At 41.0% G+C, this 17,817-nt stretch overlaps 2 protein-coding genes and 1 long non-coding RNA gene across 4 annotated transcripts in view; 1 reads left to right on the forward strand and 2 right to left on the reverse strand.

Annotated features, from left to right (window-relative positions):
- Nucleotides 1–17,817, reverse strand: part of LOC309710150 — a 394,879-nt gene that overhangs the window by 48,176 nt on the left and 328,886 nt on the right. The window lies entirely within an intron of this gene.
- Nucleotides 5–4,948, reverse strand: LOC309710137 (uncharacterized protein). Of its 2 annotated transcripts, none has more exons than XR_014277659.1 (7): nt 4,562–4,930; nt 3,919–4,124; nt 3,303–3,468; nt 1,635–2,336; nt 1,431–1,498; nt 272–920; nt 5–146 (listed from the first exon to the last, which is right to left on the reverse strand). XR_014277659.1 is itself a non-coding variant. In XM_082539390.1 (7 exons), the coding sequence occupies exons 2-7, from the start codon at nt 4,120–4,122 to the stop codon at nt 95–97; spliced, it is 1,236 nt and encodes a 411-aa protein (XP_082395516.1). In that variant the 5' UTR covers nt 4,123–4,124; nt 4,562–4,948; the 3' UTR covers nt 5–94. The 2 variants fall into 2 exon arrangements, 1 of the variants encoding a protein (XP_082395516.1); XM_082539390.1 differs by having other exon boundaries at nt 877–920; nt 4,562–4,948.
- LOC309710131 (cytochrome P450 2J4-like) lies at nt 5,864–11,971 on the forward strand. The gene is made up of 11 exons (XM_082539372.1): nt 5,864–6,268; nt 7,384–7,546; nt 7,978–8,130; nt 8,225–8,385; nt 8,544–8,612; nt 8,690–8,794; nt 8,990–9,128; nt 9,583–9,668; nt 10,977–11,078; nt 11,160–11,301; nt 11,396–11,971. The coding sequence occupies exons 1-11, from the start codon at nt 6,107–6,109 to the stop codon at nt 11,581–11,583; spliced, it is 1,470 nt and encodes a 489-aa protein (XP_082395498.1). The 5' UTR covers nt 5,864–6,106; the 3' UTR covers nt 11,584–11,971.

Genomic DNA, 17,817 nt, shown 5'->3' on the forward strand with positions numbered 1-17,817 from the left:
CTGGTTGAAATGTATAGTAAATATTTTATTTTGAACTTTTATGCTGAACTACAAACTGTGAACTGTGCGATCTCTGCGACCTGTGGTGCCTGGTTTACTGTGTGTAAAACTGCGCAGGTTCCCATGTGTCATCCCACACTTTGCCACTGTCAGGAGAAAAACATAACAAACAACAACGACAACCACACACAAAATAGGACAATTTAGGTTGTGACATATGACAATTTTTTAGGATGAAATATCTTCTATATTCATGTCATGCTTTATACACCTTCATTGTAATATAAATTAATCAAATCAAGTCAGAGAGTATTAATATATGTAGTAGATGTCAAGCAGGACCACAGCAGCAGCCACGATCCATCGGAACCTGCTGGATGAGAGAGCACAGAAACTCCAGGGAAGAAGTTTAGTTAGTAACATGCATGAACTGCATTACTGAGACATGTATGTTTACAGATGGTGGTGAGGGAGAGGGGGAGAGTTTTCAGTAAAAGGAGACGTGACTGCATCTTCAACCAATACTGAGCCTGCATAACCCTGAAAGAGACAGAGAGAGAGGGGGGGGACACTAACCCCCAGCAGTCTGGTCCTATTACAGCATAACTAAGGGCTGAGCTGAACCAGCCCTAACTATAAGCTCTATAAAGAAGTAAAGTCTTATGCCTACTCTTAAAAGTGTTGACCATGTCCACCTCCAAAACTCATAATGGACTTTGGAGGTGGACAGCTATCAAGCTCCTCACAGAAGAGGAGCTCGATAGCTAAAAGCTCCCAATTTACTTTAGTCCAAATACATGAATTCAAATTGAGTTGATAACTATTTATCAACAATATGAATGTCTGTTCCCGTCCAACAAAGTTGTTACTACATACCATGTTGAGCAAGGCTTCCACTTGACTTTAACTTCTTCTTTTTCCTGAAAAACATGATATAAACAAACAATTAATTAAGAAAGACATGCAAGTTGCATACAAAAAGGAGCTTATAAACATTTGTGTACTATTGAATGGCTCAATATATTATACAATTAGTTTACAAAAACATAAGAACCACTACAATGCTTGTACTGCCAGCATCGAGTGCATGTCAGCAAAGCAACACTGCTTACATTGTGGCTCACAAGAAAAACTAACTGAAGCAGATGTTACTGAATGGGAAGGAGCACCTCCACATCAATCACTCCTTCTGAGCATGATGTCAGGAGGACTTTAAAGAACGTAAACATCAGGAAGGCAGCATGACCAGGTCGTATCAGGTGGTCTGTTCTTATTTAATGTCCTATTTGGAGTGAAATCCTGACTCAGTGGCTGAATTAGTGTAGATTCATCAAATACAAAAGCTTATGGATATTCAGTCAGGCACAGTTCAAATCCGGGAAGTCCAAAGACGCAAACAAATCTGCACAACAGCAGGCTAAATTACTTACATTTACAACTCTCCTGTCTACTATCTCTTCATATTTGAAAATCTTCTGTGTACGGTGTTTTCGGCATTCTGAAAAATAACAAATGAAATATTTACATGAGTTCTGTAAAACTGGAAAAAATGCAAAAATTAAGAAAAAGAAATCTTAACAAACTTAACGAACATGTCATGTGTTTCGTACATTTACAATACCATAACGTCTAACCTTTCCTTGTCCTTTTTTTGTTTGGGACATCCGAGGTGTACACCGTAGAAATTGAGGGAGATGCAGGATGTGGAGATGGAGAGGAGGATGCAGGAGAAAGCAGAGATGGAGAGGAGGATGCAGGAGGAAGCAGAGATGGAGAGGAGGATGCAGGAGAAAGCAGAGATGGAGAGGAGGATGCAGGAGGAAGCAGAGATGGAGAGGAGGATGCAGGAGGAAGCAGAGATGGAGAGGAGGATGCAGGAGGAAGCAGAGATGGAGAGGAGGATGCAGGAGGAAGCAGAGACAGAGAGGAATATGCAGGAGGAAGCAGAGATGGAGAGGAGGATGCAGGAGGAAGCAGAGATGGAGAGGAGGATGCAGGAGGAAGCAGAGATGGAGAGGAGGATGCAGGAGGAAGCAGAGATGGAGAGGAGGATGCAGGAGGAAGCAGAGACAGAGAGGAATATGCAGGAGGAAGCAGAGATGGAGAGGAGGATGCAGGAGGAAGCAGAGATGGAGAGGAGGATGCAGGAGGAAGCAAAGATGAAGAGGAGGATGCAGGAGGCTGACAGAGGGAAGATGTTGGTACAGGCTCTAAATGAAGAATAAATTCCTCGTTTAGAGCCTCTGGGTCTGGGACTGGTCCAGCATCGACACTGTCAGCAGAGGATGGTCCAGCTGCTGGTGTAGAACTTTTAGCAGGAGGTGAAGCTTGTAATTCTGAAAAATTTTAAATATTAAACATTCATTAAAATGGGTTGAAAAAATGTACAGTACACATAAACACATAATAAGTAGTGATTTGCATGTTTTCAGTTAAGTTTTTACTAAAGATACAACTGGTAAATATTGGCATCAAATAAGTCATCTCGCACACTCACTGACCCAAATAATTCAGTACAAGTGCCCTCTAGGGTAGTGTGACATCTGTAGTGCTTTTCTACATTGTACATTAAAAAATTAATGAGTGTGACTATAAATCCAGATAGATAATGACTTTTTCCTCTGATGACACTACTTTCCTGACTTTGTAGTGAATAACATTTGACACTTCAAGCTAGTACTGTGACTTAGGAGTTTTGTACAATGGTGATGCTAACTACCTCAGGGAGGTAATCAGGTAACCTCTTAAGAAGTATATAAGTTATTTAAGAATCTTGGTGTTCATATTGGTAACATTATATAACATTTGTTATACTAGAAAGTCTCGAAGAGAATTATCAGGTCTGGTTTTTGTGAAGATTTTTAAAATTACATTTGTATATACATGAGTGTGAAAGACCATACTATACACACACACATACAAAATTGTTCAGGTGGGTAACACCAGAGGTTCAGTATGGCTAGCTTTGGTGATGTGACCGACACATGGGGAGGTAATAAGGCAGATATAACACTATTTTCATGTTAGCAACAGGACACGTAGGGCAGCTGTCACCTCACAGCAAGAAGGTTACTGGTCTGAACCTTGGCTGAATAATAGAATAGAACAGAATAGAGTAGAGTAGAACAGAATAGCTGGTGACTGTTAACTATCCTCATCCTCACCATCTTGTTTGTCTCTATGTACCCCGTGATGATCTGCCTTCTTATCTAGGGTGTACCATGAGTATCACCCAAAGACAGCCAGGATAGGCTACCTGATAAGGACACCTGGTTACAGATAATGGACAAAGCATATCTTACTTCTCAGAAGGTGTTCATAAAGCTTCCTCATCTTCATGAGGATGTCACGTGCAGCACCTTCCGCTGGTTCGATCTGAGTGATCACGTCCCCTACTATACGGCCCTTACGGTCAAACTGTCCAAGAAACAGAATTGGTTGGTAGCCCAGGGCATGTAGCTTTGAAACCTGCAAGAACAACAAAGAAAAACATGCAGCCAGTCTTTCATGTAAGCAAATTGATGTATAACAAACCTTTAAGTTTCACATCTTTGTTGTTTTATTGTTGTCGATAGTTAAAAAGTATTTATGGTGACCAAACCTGTAAATGTATGATAAAATCCATCTTGAAATGTTTTGTCTCTCAGTTAATAGCCGATTAAATTAAAAATCAGAAGTAGCTTGAATAAAAATAGTTTTTAACAAGTTTTTTCTAGTTGGATGTCTTTAGTGTGATGATGTTATTCTGATGTGAATAACTTTTTTATTTATGCTCTTTTATAAATTAATATTTTATGTGTATATACATGTCTTGTTAGTTTCTTACTTCATGATATACAAGAAAACATTGACAACTGTGATTAATAAAGAATTGTCTACCAGACCAACCACTTATTAGATCAGAACTTTTAAACTTACTGACAACTGGGCTGAATTAACCACCCTGCTCGCATTTCTGTTTTTTAAAACAGAGGCAGCCCAGTTACTGTTTTTAAACTGTTCTTGTTTTTTTTTCAATCCCTCCTTTAGGTTCAGGCTGCCCAGGCATCCACTGCATGTCTTCCTGTTGCAGGTGTTTGGGGCCTGACAGGAAGGGCATGGTTTGGTTTTTGGCTTTGTCATTTCTGCAAATGAAAATGGAACATGTAGGGATTATTTCAGGTCTGTTTTGGTGAAACGATTACAAAAATAATTTATGACCAAAGAAATAACTTATATTACGAGGCAGTATTACACCATATTTAGAAAAAAAATCAATTACGAGATTAAAGTCGTTAATATTGAGTTAATTACGTGAATAGGGTTAAAAAAAAAACCCTGAATTGATTACAGAAAAGATACATTGCTAAAATAGAGCAGTACTAACATTAGCTGGGTGGCCAAGCAAGTGTCTTACACATGAGAATACATCACTAAAAAATTTAAATAAACTTTTGCAGAAGTAGTTCTCTTGGTACACAGACTGCTCTGTGAAAACATTTCAAGTTTAATATCAGTTTAATATCACTGAAATTAATATTTCAGTGAACATGCAAATTACCCACAGTTTATCACAACTTACTTAGCTAGGATCTGCCTCGTGTCCAGTCGAAAACTTCGCTGCAGGACCGTGAGTTGAAAGATACATTTACTACGACTCCCAAGATGCATTGCAGTAAAAACCATCCAATCGCCTTGCTTAAGATCTGTTGACGTGTCGCTAAAGGCGCGCTGTAGATAAATATTGCAATTTGTAAAAAATAAAATACTACAATTTGCATTTTTTAATTACATAATTAAACACTGGGCCAGTTTAATTTCGTATTATCGCTGGTTATTATTTTAGAGTAAATAAAGGAATAACGGGTAGCACCAAGCTGTTGTCATCTTCATTTCCATAGCGACGGCGGTTGAGGATTATGGGTAGTGTGCAGTTACGGGATTAGTGCGTCTGCGTAAATTGGTCTGATTGGCTGGAGCCGAGCGCATCCAAAACTAGCAGGAGTGGTGAATGAATCTATAAATGTGTTTTACGTGTGAAATGAAAATAATAAACCTAACGAAGGATTATGTACGTTAAATCTGCGCACTTTCAGATCGTGAATCGGTTTGGAAAACACTGTGTGATGGCCACAACATGAAGCGATTTTATTGTTGAATTATCAGTGATACTTTCGTGTTTTTGTTGAGAAATGTTAACGATGTCATTAAAAGAAAGCATTACATTAGGGAGAAAAACCCGTTCGCGGAGAGGGTACCCGGTTCTCCAGTTAGATTGTGCTTCACGGCGTCATGTTTCGCCGTGACGGGGTTATTATTGGAGTAAATGGATGGCTGGAGCCTCTGCTCGAAGCGTCTCTGATCGCCGCGAGCGGGTTCATATTGGAATGAATTGACAACCCACAGCGTCACATAAAAACGTGGAAGGGTACCTTAGGCGTCAGCATGAGAAGTTAAGGGACGTGACAAATCGTCATTATTTTACGCGTCGGGAGTGAGAACGGGTTGCACACGTATGTTACACATTTATAAAATACAGAAGCAGGTCTTTTTATCTAAATCTTGTTTACGCTTTGTCTCTTTGTATCTTAATATTAAAGTTTATTTAGTTTATGATCTTATGTGAGGGTTTCCTGCTGTTTGAGCATGTTCAGCTCAGTTTTTACCTGGAAATTCTGACTCCTTCACTCTTTTCTTTCAGATCTTTACAAGTCACAGCAAATTCTTGTAGATTAGTCAGTTTACCCAGTTTACTTCCACGTTCTTCTTCACATAGAAATGAGGATCCTCGTATTCAAATGTGTTTTATTAACAATGGAAGAAAATGAAACACAGAAAAATGCCTGACACTATGCGATATCTAAGGAAATCTGATACCGCTGTACAGTAGCCTGTCACATTATGCTAAAGGTGGTGGAGCAATGTGCTCTGTGTGAAGGGTGAAACACGCTGTGTTTCACCCTTCACACAAATCTCAAGGTGTGTAGGTAGAAGAGGGCCGGCTGAGCTACATATTTAAATGTGGGTCTGCCAGCTACTCCTCTCATTTCAAGTCAATGCTGTGGAAGAGAGCCAGAGATCAGTAATAATCAACACTTTTTCATAGTGCAGTCCAAATCGTCTCACCATGTTTGTTTCAATTGCACTGCTATGCCTCTGCCTTTTATTTCTTATTCTTCAACTCAAATCCAAGAGGCCGAAGAACTTCCCACCAGGCCCCCCAGGCCTTCCCCTGGTGGGGAACACTTTGCAGTTGAGTTTGGAGAACCCCTTAAAGGACTTTGAGAAGGTAAGAAAAAACATTCAATAAAATAAAAATGTCCATAATGTTTTATAATATTTTTTTTATCCTATTGATGGATTTACTATTATTAGTACTAAATGGGTCTAAATGTTTAGCTACTAAAACATTAGTGTGCTTTTCCTGACTGTGCTGTTAAAGACAATACCAATGCTTGTGGCTGTAAAAGGAAACACCTTTAAAATCCAAAGTTCTTACACTATAGTGAGCTCCTTATGTGATTACAAGATAGTTTAGCATAGTTTAAACCCCCTGCAATCATCACTGTATATGGATCAATGTTCAGCTTATCGTTTAAGAAATGTCATGTGACAGTGCTACATGAGAAAAGAACCACATGCATCTCTACAAATCAGACACACTGTGCTCCGTTTTTAAAACTGACCAACATCAACATCTTACAAAATGAAACACTGAAGTCCTTTGGTCTCATCACTGCTAACGTTTGCTTATGCTGTATATCGTTTTTTGTTTCGCTGCAGGTCATCAAACTACAGAGAGAAATGTGTCTTTAACAAATGCATATGGCATGCTCTGCAAGCGTAAAGTTAATAAATGTGTGCAGTGTGTAATGCGTGCTTCTATCCACACACAAATACAAAGCAATTTTACACCACGTCAAACTATTTTACAAATGTGTATGCCCAGACCTGAATAAATACAGATGTATAATAACTGATTTATAACTTAATTTATTAATTTCAGCTTCAGGAATTGGATAACGTTCTCCTTCAAAAAGCTGTTTGTGCATACACATATTTCTAAAACTACACGTTACTTCACTCTCACTTGCTTAGAAAACCTGCAATGCACGTGCACGAATCATCTGATCAGTCACGTCGTCACGTGGAGTCTTGAGACAAATCTCACGCTGCCAACTTTGCACAGATCCACAAATGTAAGCATGTCCCACTGTAAATATGTGGGCTTCCTCTGTATCCCTCCATGAAATGTTCAGGATTAGTTCATTTGATGCTTTTTTCTCTCCACAGAATAACTGAAATTACTGGACAGAAATGTTTAACCGTGTTGGAGGGAAATGTCCACCTGAGTATCTGGTTCATAAATTTCAAAAACTGCCATGTCATTTTGTTCCCTCCCAGCTGAGGAAGTCTTATGGAGATGTCTACAGTATTTACATTGGCCAGAAACCAGCTGTAGTCATCAATGGGCTGAAGGCCGTAAAGGAGGCGATGGTGACTAAGGCTGCTGATTTTGCTGGACGACCCCAAGACTTGTTTATTAATGATGTCACCAAGAGTAAAGGTAGAACAGATGTTATCTAGCACATGATACACTGTGTTCACACACATTTTACCATCAGTACCCAAAACAGCAAAACGAAAAATTAAATAAATAAAACAAAACAAACTAAAAAATCCAGTATATACGTTAGCATATACTGGATTCTATGGTTTCAAGTTTTAGTGCATTATTATTTACTGCATGCATGAGGAAAAACACCCAGTTTGAGATAAGCACGCAGGGACAGCATGGGTTAGGAAAATTCACCTTTTGCTGTTATCTCTTTGTAGAATACTCCTCTTCATCACAACGGTGCAGCACTCATGCTGGACCATGTGAACGATCCATGTAAACAATAGAGTTCTTTTAATGAATGTGGAACGTAATAAAAGATGACACAGTCCAGAAAGTAAATGATCTTGTTTCCCTTTGTGCTGATAAATCTGTTTTAGGAGTAATTTTGGTCGATTACGGCTCTAGTTGGAGGGAACATCGTCGCTTTTCTTTGATGACTTTGAGGAACTTTGGTCTGGGGAAGAACTCGATGGAGGACAGGATTCATGAAGAGATAAAATACATCGTTAGAACCTTGGAAGACAGTGTTGGTAGGTCCGTCTGTGACCACAACCACGTTGCATTTGCTGTTGTTTCCTTTGCATTCCTGTAAAATTCTGTTCTGCTGAATAATCTCTTCTACAGGTAAAACCATGAGTCCTCAAGTTATGTTTCACAATGCGGCCTCCAACATCATCTGCCAGGTCCTGTTTTCTACACGCTACGAATATGATGATGCGCTAATCAAACAGATTGTTCAGTGCTTCACTGAGAATACCAAGATGGCCAATGGACCGTGGGCTATGGTGAGTAAAAGCATGTTTCCCATGTAATCGTGCTTACTTAGGAATCCTGTCGTGGCTGAAGTTTTACGGCGACAATTCCACTGATACCAAAACTAAGATGCAGAAGTTCTGTGTTCATCCCCCCCACTCTCATTTAACTCTCTTGTCTTTCCTTTCAGCTCTATGACACTTTTCCCATAATTCGTAACCTGCCACTGCCCTTCCAAAAGGCCTTTGAGAATTTAGAGGTAATTTCAATTTTCACTTTACCAGCAGGAAGAAGTAAAATTTGTTCAAACTTTGAGTGACTACGTTTGCTTTTTAGACTTCAAAGAAAATTGCAATTGGTTTGATCAATGAGCACAAGAAGACCAGAGTTCCTGGAGAGCCACGAGATTTTATTGACTGCTATCTGGATGAACTGGAGAAGGTGTGAGTGTGAAAAGAAACAGATCTGCTCTAATTTGAGTATGCAAAATATAAAAATGATTTGACTTTATTCAACCTACACTTTTCCAAAAGGAGATATTTGTATAGTTTTAGTTCACAAGATGGTTAAAAATTCTGTTTCAAATGTAAAGAGCTGAAGGCATTTCTATCATATTCATTATTCCCCTCCTTTTAGAGAGGCGATGATGGGTCTTCATTCTCAGAGGAGAGGCTCATTATGAATGCTTTAGATCTTCACCTTGCTGGGACTGACACCACCTCCAACACCCTCCTTACTGCTTTCCTTTACCTGATGAACTACCCGCACATCCAAGGTAAACCTGCACATGTAAATAAGACATATTATGGTTATTTGTCATTGGTGTCTGTGGTCCTGCTCGAGGTTTTCCAGGTGTTCACTTGTACTTCAGCCTTCACATAATACAATCTAGTCTGAGCCACACCCGATAGCAACAAAAGGGGCCATGCCCGTCCCAGCATGCTATATTCTATATGCTCGTTATATTAACTTAACAAAGGAGAGTCCCACTCAACTCAATTCCTTACCGGTACAAATTATTTGTATTAGATTAGGTGTGGATGTGGTGTTTGATATGACTAATATCATCTCATGTTAAAGGTTGAAGACAAATTGAATGAATACAGAAGGTTCCATCTCTACGGGCCTAATGCTTTAGTGTTACATTACTTGTGTGTAGTCTTCCTTTGTCTCACCTACAGATATCTGAAATGTGGAATTTAATGTGTGGTGTAATCCCTCCTGCACAGAAAGATGCCAGCAGGAGATAGACGACGTGTTGGGAGGGAAGTATCGGGCCAGTTTTGAGGACAGACATGAGATGCCTTACATACAGGTACTGTATATCAGAGAGATTTCTACTTATAATTGCCTTTTATTTAGCAGGCATTGTTACACAGCATAGCGAGTCCTACAGGTAATCATAAAGAGAGAACACACACATGCACAGGGTCCACAATAAGACGATAGCTCCAGGACAAGCAGTAGGTGGAAAACAGAATAAATATCAGCCTGAATCTCCTCATTTCTCAAAACAGCTTATGTTGGTTTATATTGGCAACAGACACAAAAACTCAGACCAGTTTTGGTCATCATTAATAACATTAGGTGATGCATTTAAACAGCTTCTTTTCAGGAAACCGTGGAGCCTCCATTGTTGTAGAAAGGACTGGTTTGACTGGAACTGGTCTACTCATAATAAAAAGAGCGTTTCATGTCGAAATCATACTGCAGAATCATCATGACCTTTTTCCACACTGTGAACTATGATGTTTGAATGTTTTCATTAGTCATGAAACAAACGTGTTTTATCTTAATGCATAAAATCTAGTAAGGCTGCTGTGTGATGACGTTGACTAAGAAGTTTTATGTTTCCACATCAGGTAACTGTTTATTTAAAGCAGAACATTAGACTGATGGTCCACAGCAGTGTCAGCTAACAGGGAGAGTAGCCTCTCTGTCGTCGTGCGCTGTCACAAACATTGAGTGTCAGGTTCATGCTCCAGAATATTTAGGAAGCCTAACATGGTAAATGGGCTGGTTCTTATACAGCGCTTTTCTGCTCTCGTGGAGCACCACATGCCACATTCACCCATTCACACTTTTTTCTGTCGTTTTACGTGCTTCCTTATTAACATTCACACATACTGCTCTACCTGCTGAGCCACAGGAACCCACTGATTTTATAAGAAACATACGCACTCAACCATCAGGGTCGTGTTTGCCTACTTTGAAAGAATTATATTGTAATTTAAAAGCTTGTTTTGCATAATGTCCTGGTTACAGACTGTAGTTAGGAACTACCAGGATAGGTAGGAAGGATGTTAGGAACACCCTTTCCCTAACAAACCCCTGGCTTACAAACACAATAACATGCAGCTCTGGCTGCATGAAGGGCCTGCATGTCTGAACATGTTAGATTTCCTGGCACTGCCAAAGGCATGTGATAGTCCACGTGACCCTGTCTGAATATTTCTTAAGGTTACATCAGCTGAAATGATCTCATTAATACTGCATCCTGTCTGTGGCTTATAGGGAGAGGTCCCCACGTCTGCAGCCTTGAATTTCTGTTGTGTTTTTATGTCAAAGTACTTAAAAATTGCTCAGTCAGATAAAGCACAGAAAATGTCTTCTCTTCATCCAGGCTGTGATTCACGAGATACAGAGAGTTGCCAACACTGTTCCTCTCAGTGTCTTCCACTGCACCACTAAAGACACAGAGCTGATGGGTTATTCCATTCCCAAGGTAAGGGCCAACTGGTTAAATAGGTAGAGGCAATAAAGTGACGAGCATCCTTAATGGTTTTGAGGTTGATTTCGTCCTCAGGGAACAATGATCATCGAGAATCTGACCTCAGTGCTCAGCGAGGAGGGACAGTGGAAATTCCCTCATGAATTCAACCCTGAAAACTTCCTCGATGACAAAGGAGAGTTTGTTAAACCAGAGGCCTTCATGCCTTTCTCTGCAGGTACATGAGCACAAACACGCTGAGTAACAGCACAGACATGGCCAGTTCAATCAATGTGTTTTTGATAATTTTGTGGTCTTTTTCAATGCCTCAGGTCCTCGGGTGTGTCTCGGGGAGGGTCTGGCTCGTATGGAGCTCTTCCTCATGATTGTGACTCTGCTGAGGAAGTTTAAGTTCATCTGGCCCGAGGACGCAGGAGAACCAGACTTCACTCCAGTCTATGGAGCCACTATGACTCCCAGCCCTTATCACATGAAGGTCCAACTCAGGACCGCGCACTGAAGTGGCGTGCATAGGTGGAAGATGCAGAAAGAAAAAGTGCCACTTAGTTTTGAAAACCTATTTAATGAAGAATGCTGTACTTAGTAGTTTAAATAGCTTCTGCTGGGAAAATTTCCCTGAGATGTTTTAACACAATGATTCTCAAACTGTGGGACATGGAGCCTCTTCAGGTGGGACGTGGGTAACAAAGGGAATGATGAGAAAAAAAACAAGTTGATTAGCATCTGTTGAGTGGTATTTATTAAAACTCAGCTGTGATTTTTTTTTAGATTAAAATGGTCGTGGAGTGAGACGTGCTTTGGGCTTCTTAGCGGGGTGATGCCAGTTAAAACTTTAAGAACAAGTGTATTAAAACACTAGACAGTCTCTGATAAACATGCCAAACTCACACTTGTCTTACTCCTTTTTAAATCACTTTCTCAAACATTAGGAACTTTGTTTTGGAGCTCCTCGATTTTAGATAATATTCATAACTCTTGACTAACTCTGAGTCAGTATAAATGGAAGCATCACTTAGGCTACGAACTACTCTGAATGCTACAGTCACTTACATTATCCCTCTTTTCATTAAAAAGGTGCATTTTTAAACTCTAAAAGCACTTTAGAAAACAATGAATGATAACCAACAGCACTGGTCTGAGAAATGGTGGAGGTATGCTTTGGAGACCTGTCATCAAAGCATTCAAATTAAATGTGTACCAGCTGCTGCAGCATGGGTGCTGTTGCTGTTGTTGTTGAGTGTGTGCAGCAGTGTTGTCACAGCAAAACGTTGTCCTTTAGACGTCTCATGTAGCAGAAAAAATGACAGAGTTAAACCCTTTCTCCTTTGGCCTTACTGTCTTTGAACAGGTTTTGTCAACACAACCACTCAAGATGTGTCAAAAACACATGCGTAGTTAGAAGATGGGTCTGGTCCACGATGGGAACACATCAGTCTTCTGCTTTATGTCAGCAGATTTGCCTCCACTAGTTGAATATCAGTTGTTTTTGTTTACTAGCACAAGTTAAAAAGAAATAATCACTTTGCGACTGACCATCAGAGCCAGACTTTGGCCATTTAGCACAACTGTTACTGTTCAACAACAGTTTGAAATAATAACCTAAACTGAGGATACGCAGTCATTCCTGACTGCTGAATCATGCAGTTTTTCAAATGACCTAAATTATTGATGAATATTCAAAAATATTACTGAACAATATAAAGCACCTTGAGGCGACTATTGTTGTGATACAGCCAAGTGTGACTCACTTCACACTTGGCTGTATCCAGTGAATACTGTGAGTCAGTTCTTTGGCAGTTCTGAGCCTTCCTTTCTTTATAAGCCAATATTTGCAAAGATTATTTTCTATATGGGTGAAAGGGCTTGTGTTACATAACTGATTGCATGTTGATAAGATGTTTGATCCTTAGCAGTCTGCAAAGACTCTGTGTGCCTCCCAGAGCACTCTGGCATACACACGCATCATAAGGTCATGAGAGAGGTCGTACCTTCTCTTACTGATTTATGCTATGGGAAGACACCTACTCTGTATCTGCTTAAGTAAGACACAGAGAAAAAACCCAACAGTCATATGACCCCCTATGAGCAGCACTTTGGCAACAGTGGGAAGGAAAAACTCCCTTTTAACAGGAAGAAACCTCCAACAGAACCAGGCTCAGGGAGGGGCGGGGCCATCTGCTGTGATTGGTTGGGGTGGGAGAAGGAAGACAGGATAAAGACATGCTGTGGAAGAGAGACAGAGGTTAATAACAGATATGATTCAATGCAGAGAGGTCTGTTAACACATAGTGAGTGAGAAAGGTGACTGGAAAGGAAAAACTCAATGCATCATGGGAATCCCCGGCAGCCTACGTCTATTGCAGCATAACTAAGGGAGGATTCAGGGTCACCTGGTCCAGCCCTAACTATATGCTTTAGCAAAAAGGAAAGTTTGAAGCCTAATCTTGAAAGTAGAAATAGTGTCTGTGACAGGGGATTTCTTTAAATCACCCGTAGTTCTTCAGCTAAGACACCTGAGTTAGAAAACACAAACACTGCAGTTGTCTTTACTAATTCATGAACGCAAGACCTGCGACCTGCGTCTCATCACTGTCTGCGTTCTTTATTTATACTTTTCTGTGTGTGCATGTGTGTGTGTACAAAAATAACAACGTCACTCAGAGCAACGGGTTTTCCCCTTTTCGACATCTGTATGTTCTCGGAAAAGAGTTGAGGTTTCTCTTCTCTACATCTAACTGTTCTCTGAAAACAGGAAGCGGTTAGTGGCTGAATAAGTTCATCATCACAAAAGTTATTAGGTGAAAAGTCACGTAGACATGTAGATTGCTTAGTGATCAATAAAAAGCACATTTCATGAAGCTGATCACATTATATAAAAACAATTTCCCTTTGACATTCCCTCCTGTTGATCAAAAAAAATGAAATGTACAAGTCATCAGTAAGTAACTACTTGTCTTTCACATTTTCAGTTACTACATAATTAGTTGCACGTCATCTTCATCTTACAAATAGGAAAGAAGTCTTCATGATCTTCATCGGTTTGTGGTACATCTGCGTATGCTGTGAGTGATAAACGTATCATCTGTGAAATTACAGCTTTTAAACAAGGAATAACACAAGTAAAGAAAAGCCAAATAAAATAAAATAAAACCAGGAAAACTCCAACGCCGATCAGCAGTCTCTTTAGAATCTGAAGCCATGTTTAAAGAATGTACATTATCTGGTATGTAGGTGCAGCAGATGGTGTTGAAAAAGACACACAATCCTCCTTTCTCAGCCAGGATCATGTCCAGTGCTACACGATGTTGCATTACAGCAATTCTGAGAGCGTCTATTTCTTGGTTTTGTCCCTCGTTGACCTTGCAGGATGCATTGAAGAGCAAGCCGAATCTATAGTCCAGTGTCTCACTTCCGAGACCATGAGAGAGATACTCCCATACGGTTTATGACAAAATTTGATCCGATTTGATTGATGGCCCTAATCATGACCTTTTGACCTCCCCCCTCCCCCCCGGAAGTGTGTAATTTGATCCCCTAAGCGTGACGAATTGCATCCTGAGAAGGGAGGGGGGAAACCTCCGGAAGCGCGGCACCTGTTGTTGGGAAAAAAAGAAAAAAGTTTTTAGAGGGAGGGAGGGTCTGCGGTATGGGAGGAGAATAAAAGCAGAGAGGAGGAGTCCGTCACAATTTCTAAGGCACAGACGCAAGATGGATTTCCTTCTGCAGCCCAGCAGCGCTCCTGTGTACTTGGACGGCGAAGAAATCTGCTCCCCCGAACCCTCGAGCATGGGGGGCAGCAGCAGCGAGTGGTCCTCGTCGATTATCAGCGATACCCCCGTCACCGTCTACAGTAACAGATCCGGAGCAACTGCCGCTCCGCGGAAAGAAGGGAGAAATAAGAGCGTCTTTATGTTCCGCAGCCAAATACCAGCACCGAGAAACTTGCGGGGAGAATGGACTCTGCCTTTTGAGGGCTGTGGAAAGTGGGGCTACATATTCAAATATGAGGTAGGAGAGCTTTGGCTTTATCAGCTTAATGAAGGAGAGAGCTTGATGGAGTCGAGCAGCATTGTGAAGCTGACTTCCGGTGACTGGGCCGTGCTGAAGCTGCTGATTGCGATGGTTATCGGAGAGGCTAACGAGGATTTTCCCATTCCGGAAGAGGAAGATGTTGCCCCTAAAAGACGCCGGAGAGAGGTAGATCCCCCTCCTCCCCCTCCTCCTTCTCCTTCTGATGAAAAAGAGTATGATGATCCTCCTGCTGAGAATGATGAAAAAGAGCATGATGATCCTCCTGCTGAGAATGATGAAAAAGAGCATGATGAAAAAGAGCATGATGATCCTCCTGCTGCTGAGAATGATGAAAAAGAGCACGATGAAGATCCTCCTTCCCCTCCTTCTGACTCCTCTGATGAAAAAGAGCATGCTGACCCTGCTGCTGAGAATGATGAGGATAAAGAAAAGACCCTCTCTGTAGAAGATGTTTCCTCCTCGGATGAATCATCTGATGAGGATGATCTCTACACCATTACAGAAGATGATGAGCCCCTGGCTGAAAAACTTCCAGAAGATGACGATGTTCCCCCAGCTCCTGAAAAAAAAGAGGAGAAAGCAACCCCTGCTTCAGCCGCTGAGAATAAAGAAAACATTCCCCCGGCTCCAGAAAAAGCTTCTGAAGAAGAAGAAGAAGAAGAAGCTATTCCCCCTCCTCCACCACGGAACGGGGGCATACGCTTCAATGACGAGGAACTGATCAAGACTAAAACAATCTTGTCAACCGTCTGGTCTTCAGGAACCACAGCCACGGGGAGATGGAGAATGCGTGCCAGCCTGCGCTCGACGGATGAGTCTGATGCGCCTAACATTTTTGTCATGGAGAAATTCAACCCCGACTGCGGTTTATTTCGCAGCATGATGGTTTTACCAGCCAAAGAGTGGGTCGTAAGAATGCTGCAAGTGAGGAAGGATATTACAATTCTTTTTCAAACTTGCCGCTACTGGAGAGACGCCGTAGGGGTGAGAAAATCTCTCAGCTTTTGAAAATCCCCGCCCCTCCCGGACCACGCCCCCCTTCCTTCTGTTTTAAAAAGGAAGCCCGTTCAAAAAGCCTTTTTTAGCTCAGAGAGAGAGATGGACTCTGCACCCCTGCTTCGCGATGAGGAGATCAGTTTTTCGGACGAGGGCGAGCTGGTACCCGACACTCCCGGCTACTACGGACCTCTGAAGCGACGGCGGCGGCAGCAACAGCAGCAGCATGCCGACAAGATGGACGGCTGGGCATCTTCTTTATTCATCGACACTGTGAAAACGGCCGTGTATCATCTGGTCAACTTGGTGATCAACAAGTACCGCACCGGGGAATGCAACGGCTGTAAGATCGATCATCCCAGCCAGAGACAACACGAGTGTCTGCAAATCCTGGAGGATGATTTTTACTCCGACAACTATTACAACATCAGAAAGAAACTGCTCACCCCTCGCTTTGTCCCTTCCATTCAATGTCTGCTGATAGCCCGCAACATCAAGACTGATGACGTCAAAGTCGGGACGGTGGCGGAGACTCTGCTTCATGAGCTGAAATCGGTGAGGAAAGTCTTTGACGCCATCACCGATGCTTATGACAATTTGGTGGGTCAAGACGTAGTTAAAATCGGGGAACTGCGTTTGGTCACAGAGTGCTACAAAGGGTACTGATTCTTATTCTGCATGCAACCTTGTTTTCTGAATCATGTATTCTTTTTCTTTAAAAAGAAAAAAAAAAAAACTACCTCGTTTTTTAATCCTGCTTTATTTTTTAAAAAACAGAACAAAACGAAAAAACATGTATGCTGCTTTTTTTAATCATGTATTCTGTTTCTTAAAATCCTACCTCATTTTTTAATCGTGTATGCTGCTTTTAAAAGAAAAAAGTATCCTGTTTGTTTGTAACCTTTTAGCATGTTTACCTCAGGTTTTTAAAAAAAAAAAAGTTTTTGTAATTGTATTCCTGTTTGATTCTATAAGTGTGTTTTATCTCAGGGTTTTGAATAAAAATGTATTCCTGTTTTTTGCATGTTAAACCCTCTGGTTTTGAATAAAAAATATTTAAAAAGCATTCATCTCTGGTTTTTGAATAATGTATTCCTGTTTTCTGCACATTAAGCCCTCTGGTTTCGAATAAAATAAAATAAAAAAAATAAAATAAAATAAAAAATAAAAACATTCATCTCTGGTTTTTGAATAAAATAATAAAAGCCGACTCCTGCGACGCTATAACGCAGACGGGCTTTTTATCAGAAGACGAGATGGCTGAGGAAAGAGAGATGAAAAAAGTGTATTACGACCCCCTTCACCCCGGTAGTTTCGGAGGGGTAGATAGACTCCGACGTGCTATAGAAGATGAGACTGGTAAAAAAGTAGATGTCCGCAAGGTGCAGGATTTTTTATCTGAGCAGGACGCCTATACTCTACACAAGCCGGCGCGAGTAAGATTTAAGAGAAATAGAGTGTTTGTGACCAAACCCCTGAAGCAGCTTCAGGCCGACCTGTGCGACATGAGACACCTGTCTGAATACAACGACGGATTTAATTATTTATTAACCGTCATAGACGTATTTTCAAAAAAGGCTTACGCCCGTCCCCTGAAAAAGAAGACGGGTTCGGAAGTGACTGAAGCTTTCGAGTCTGTGTTGAGAGAGAGTGAAATACCGGAAAATTTACAGACCGATGCGGGAAAAGAGTTTTTCAACAAGAG

The sequence above is a fragment of the Aulonocara stuartgranti genome (genome assembly GCF_965226115.1).
Source record: "Aulonocara stuartgranti genome assembly, chromosome: 7".
In the NCBI taxonomy this organism is placed as follows: Eukaryota; Metazoa; Chordata; class Actinopteri; order Cichliformes; family Cichlidae; genus Aulonocara; species Aulonocara stuartgranti.

Excerpts from the sequence above, each read along its gene's own strand:
- LOC309710131 (XM_082539372.1), top strand. The coding sequence starts at position 6,107 with ATGTTTGTTTCAATTGCACTGCTATGCCTCTGCCTTTTATTTCTTATT. Across the intron at positions 8,795-8,989 it reads ATCTGGATGAACTGGAGAAG|AGAGGCGATGATGGGTCTTC; the intron begins GTGTGAGTGTGA and ends CCCTCCTTTTAG. Across the intron at positions 11,302-11,395 it reads CTTCATGCCTTTCTCTGCAG|GTCCTCGGGTGTGTCTCGGG; the intron begins GTACATGAGCAC and ends TCAATGCCTCAG.
- LOC309710137 (XM_082539390.1), bottom strand. The coding sequence starts at position 4,122 with ATGACAAAGCCAAAAACCAAACCATGCCCTTCCTGTCAGGCCCCAAAC. Across the intron at positions 3,469-3,918 it reads TTAATTCAGCCCAGTTGTCA|GTTTCAAAGCTACATGCCCT; the intron begins GTAAGTTTAAAA and ends TTGTTCTTGCAG. Across the intron at positions 2,337-3,302 it reads TTATGAACACCTTCTGAGAA|AATTACAAGCTTCACCTCCT; the intron begins GTAAGATATGCT and ends AAAATTTTTCAG.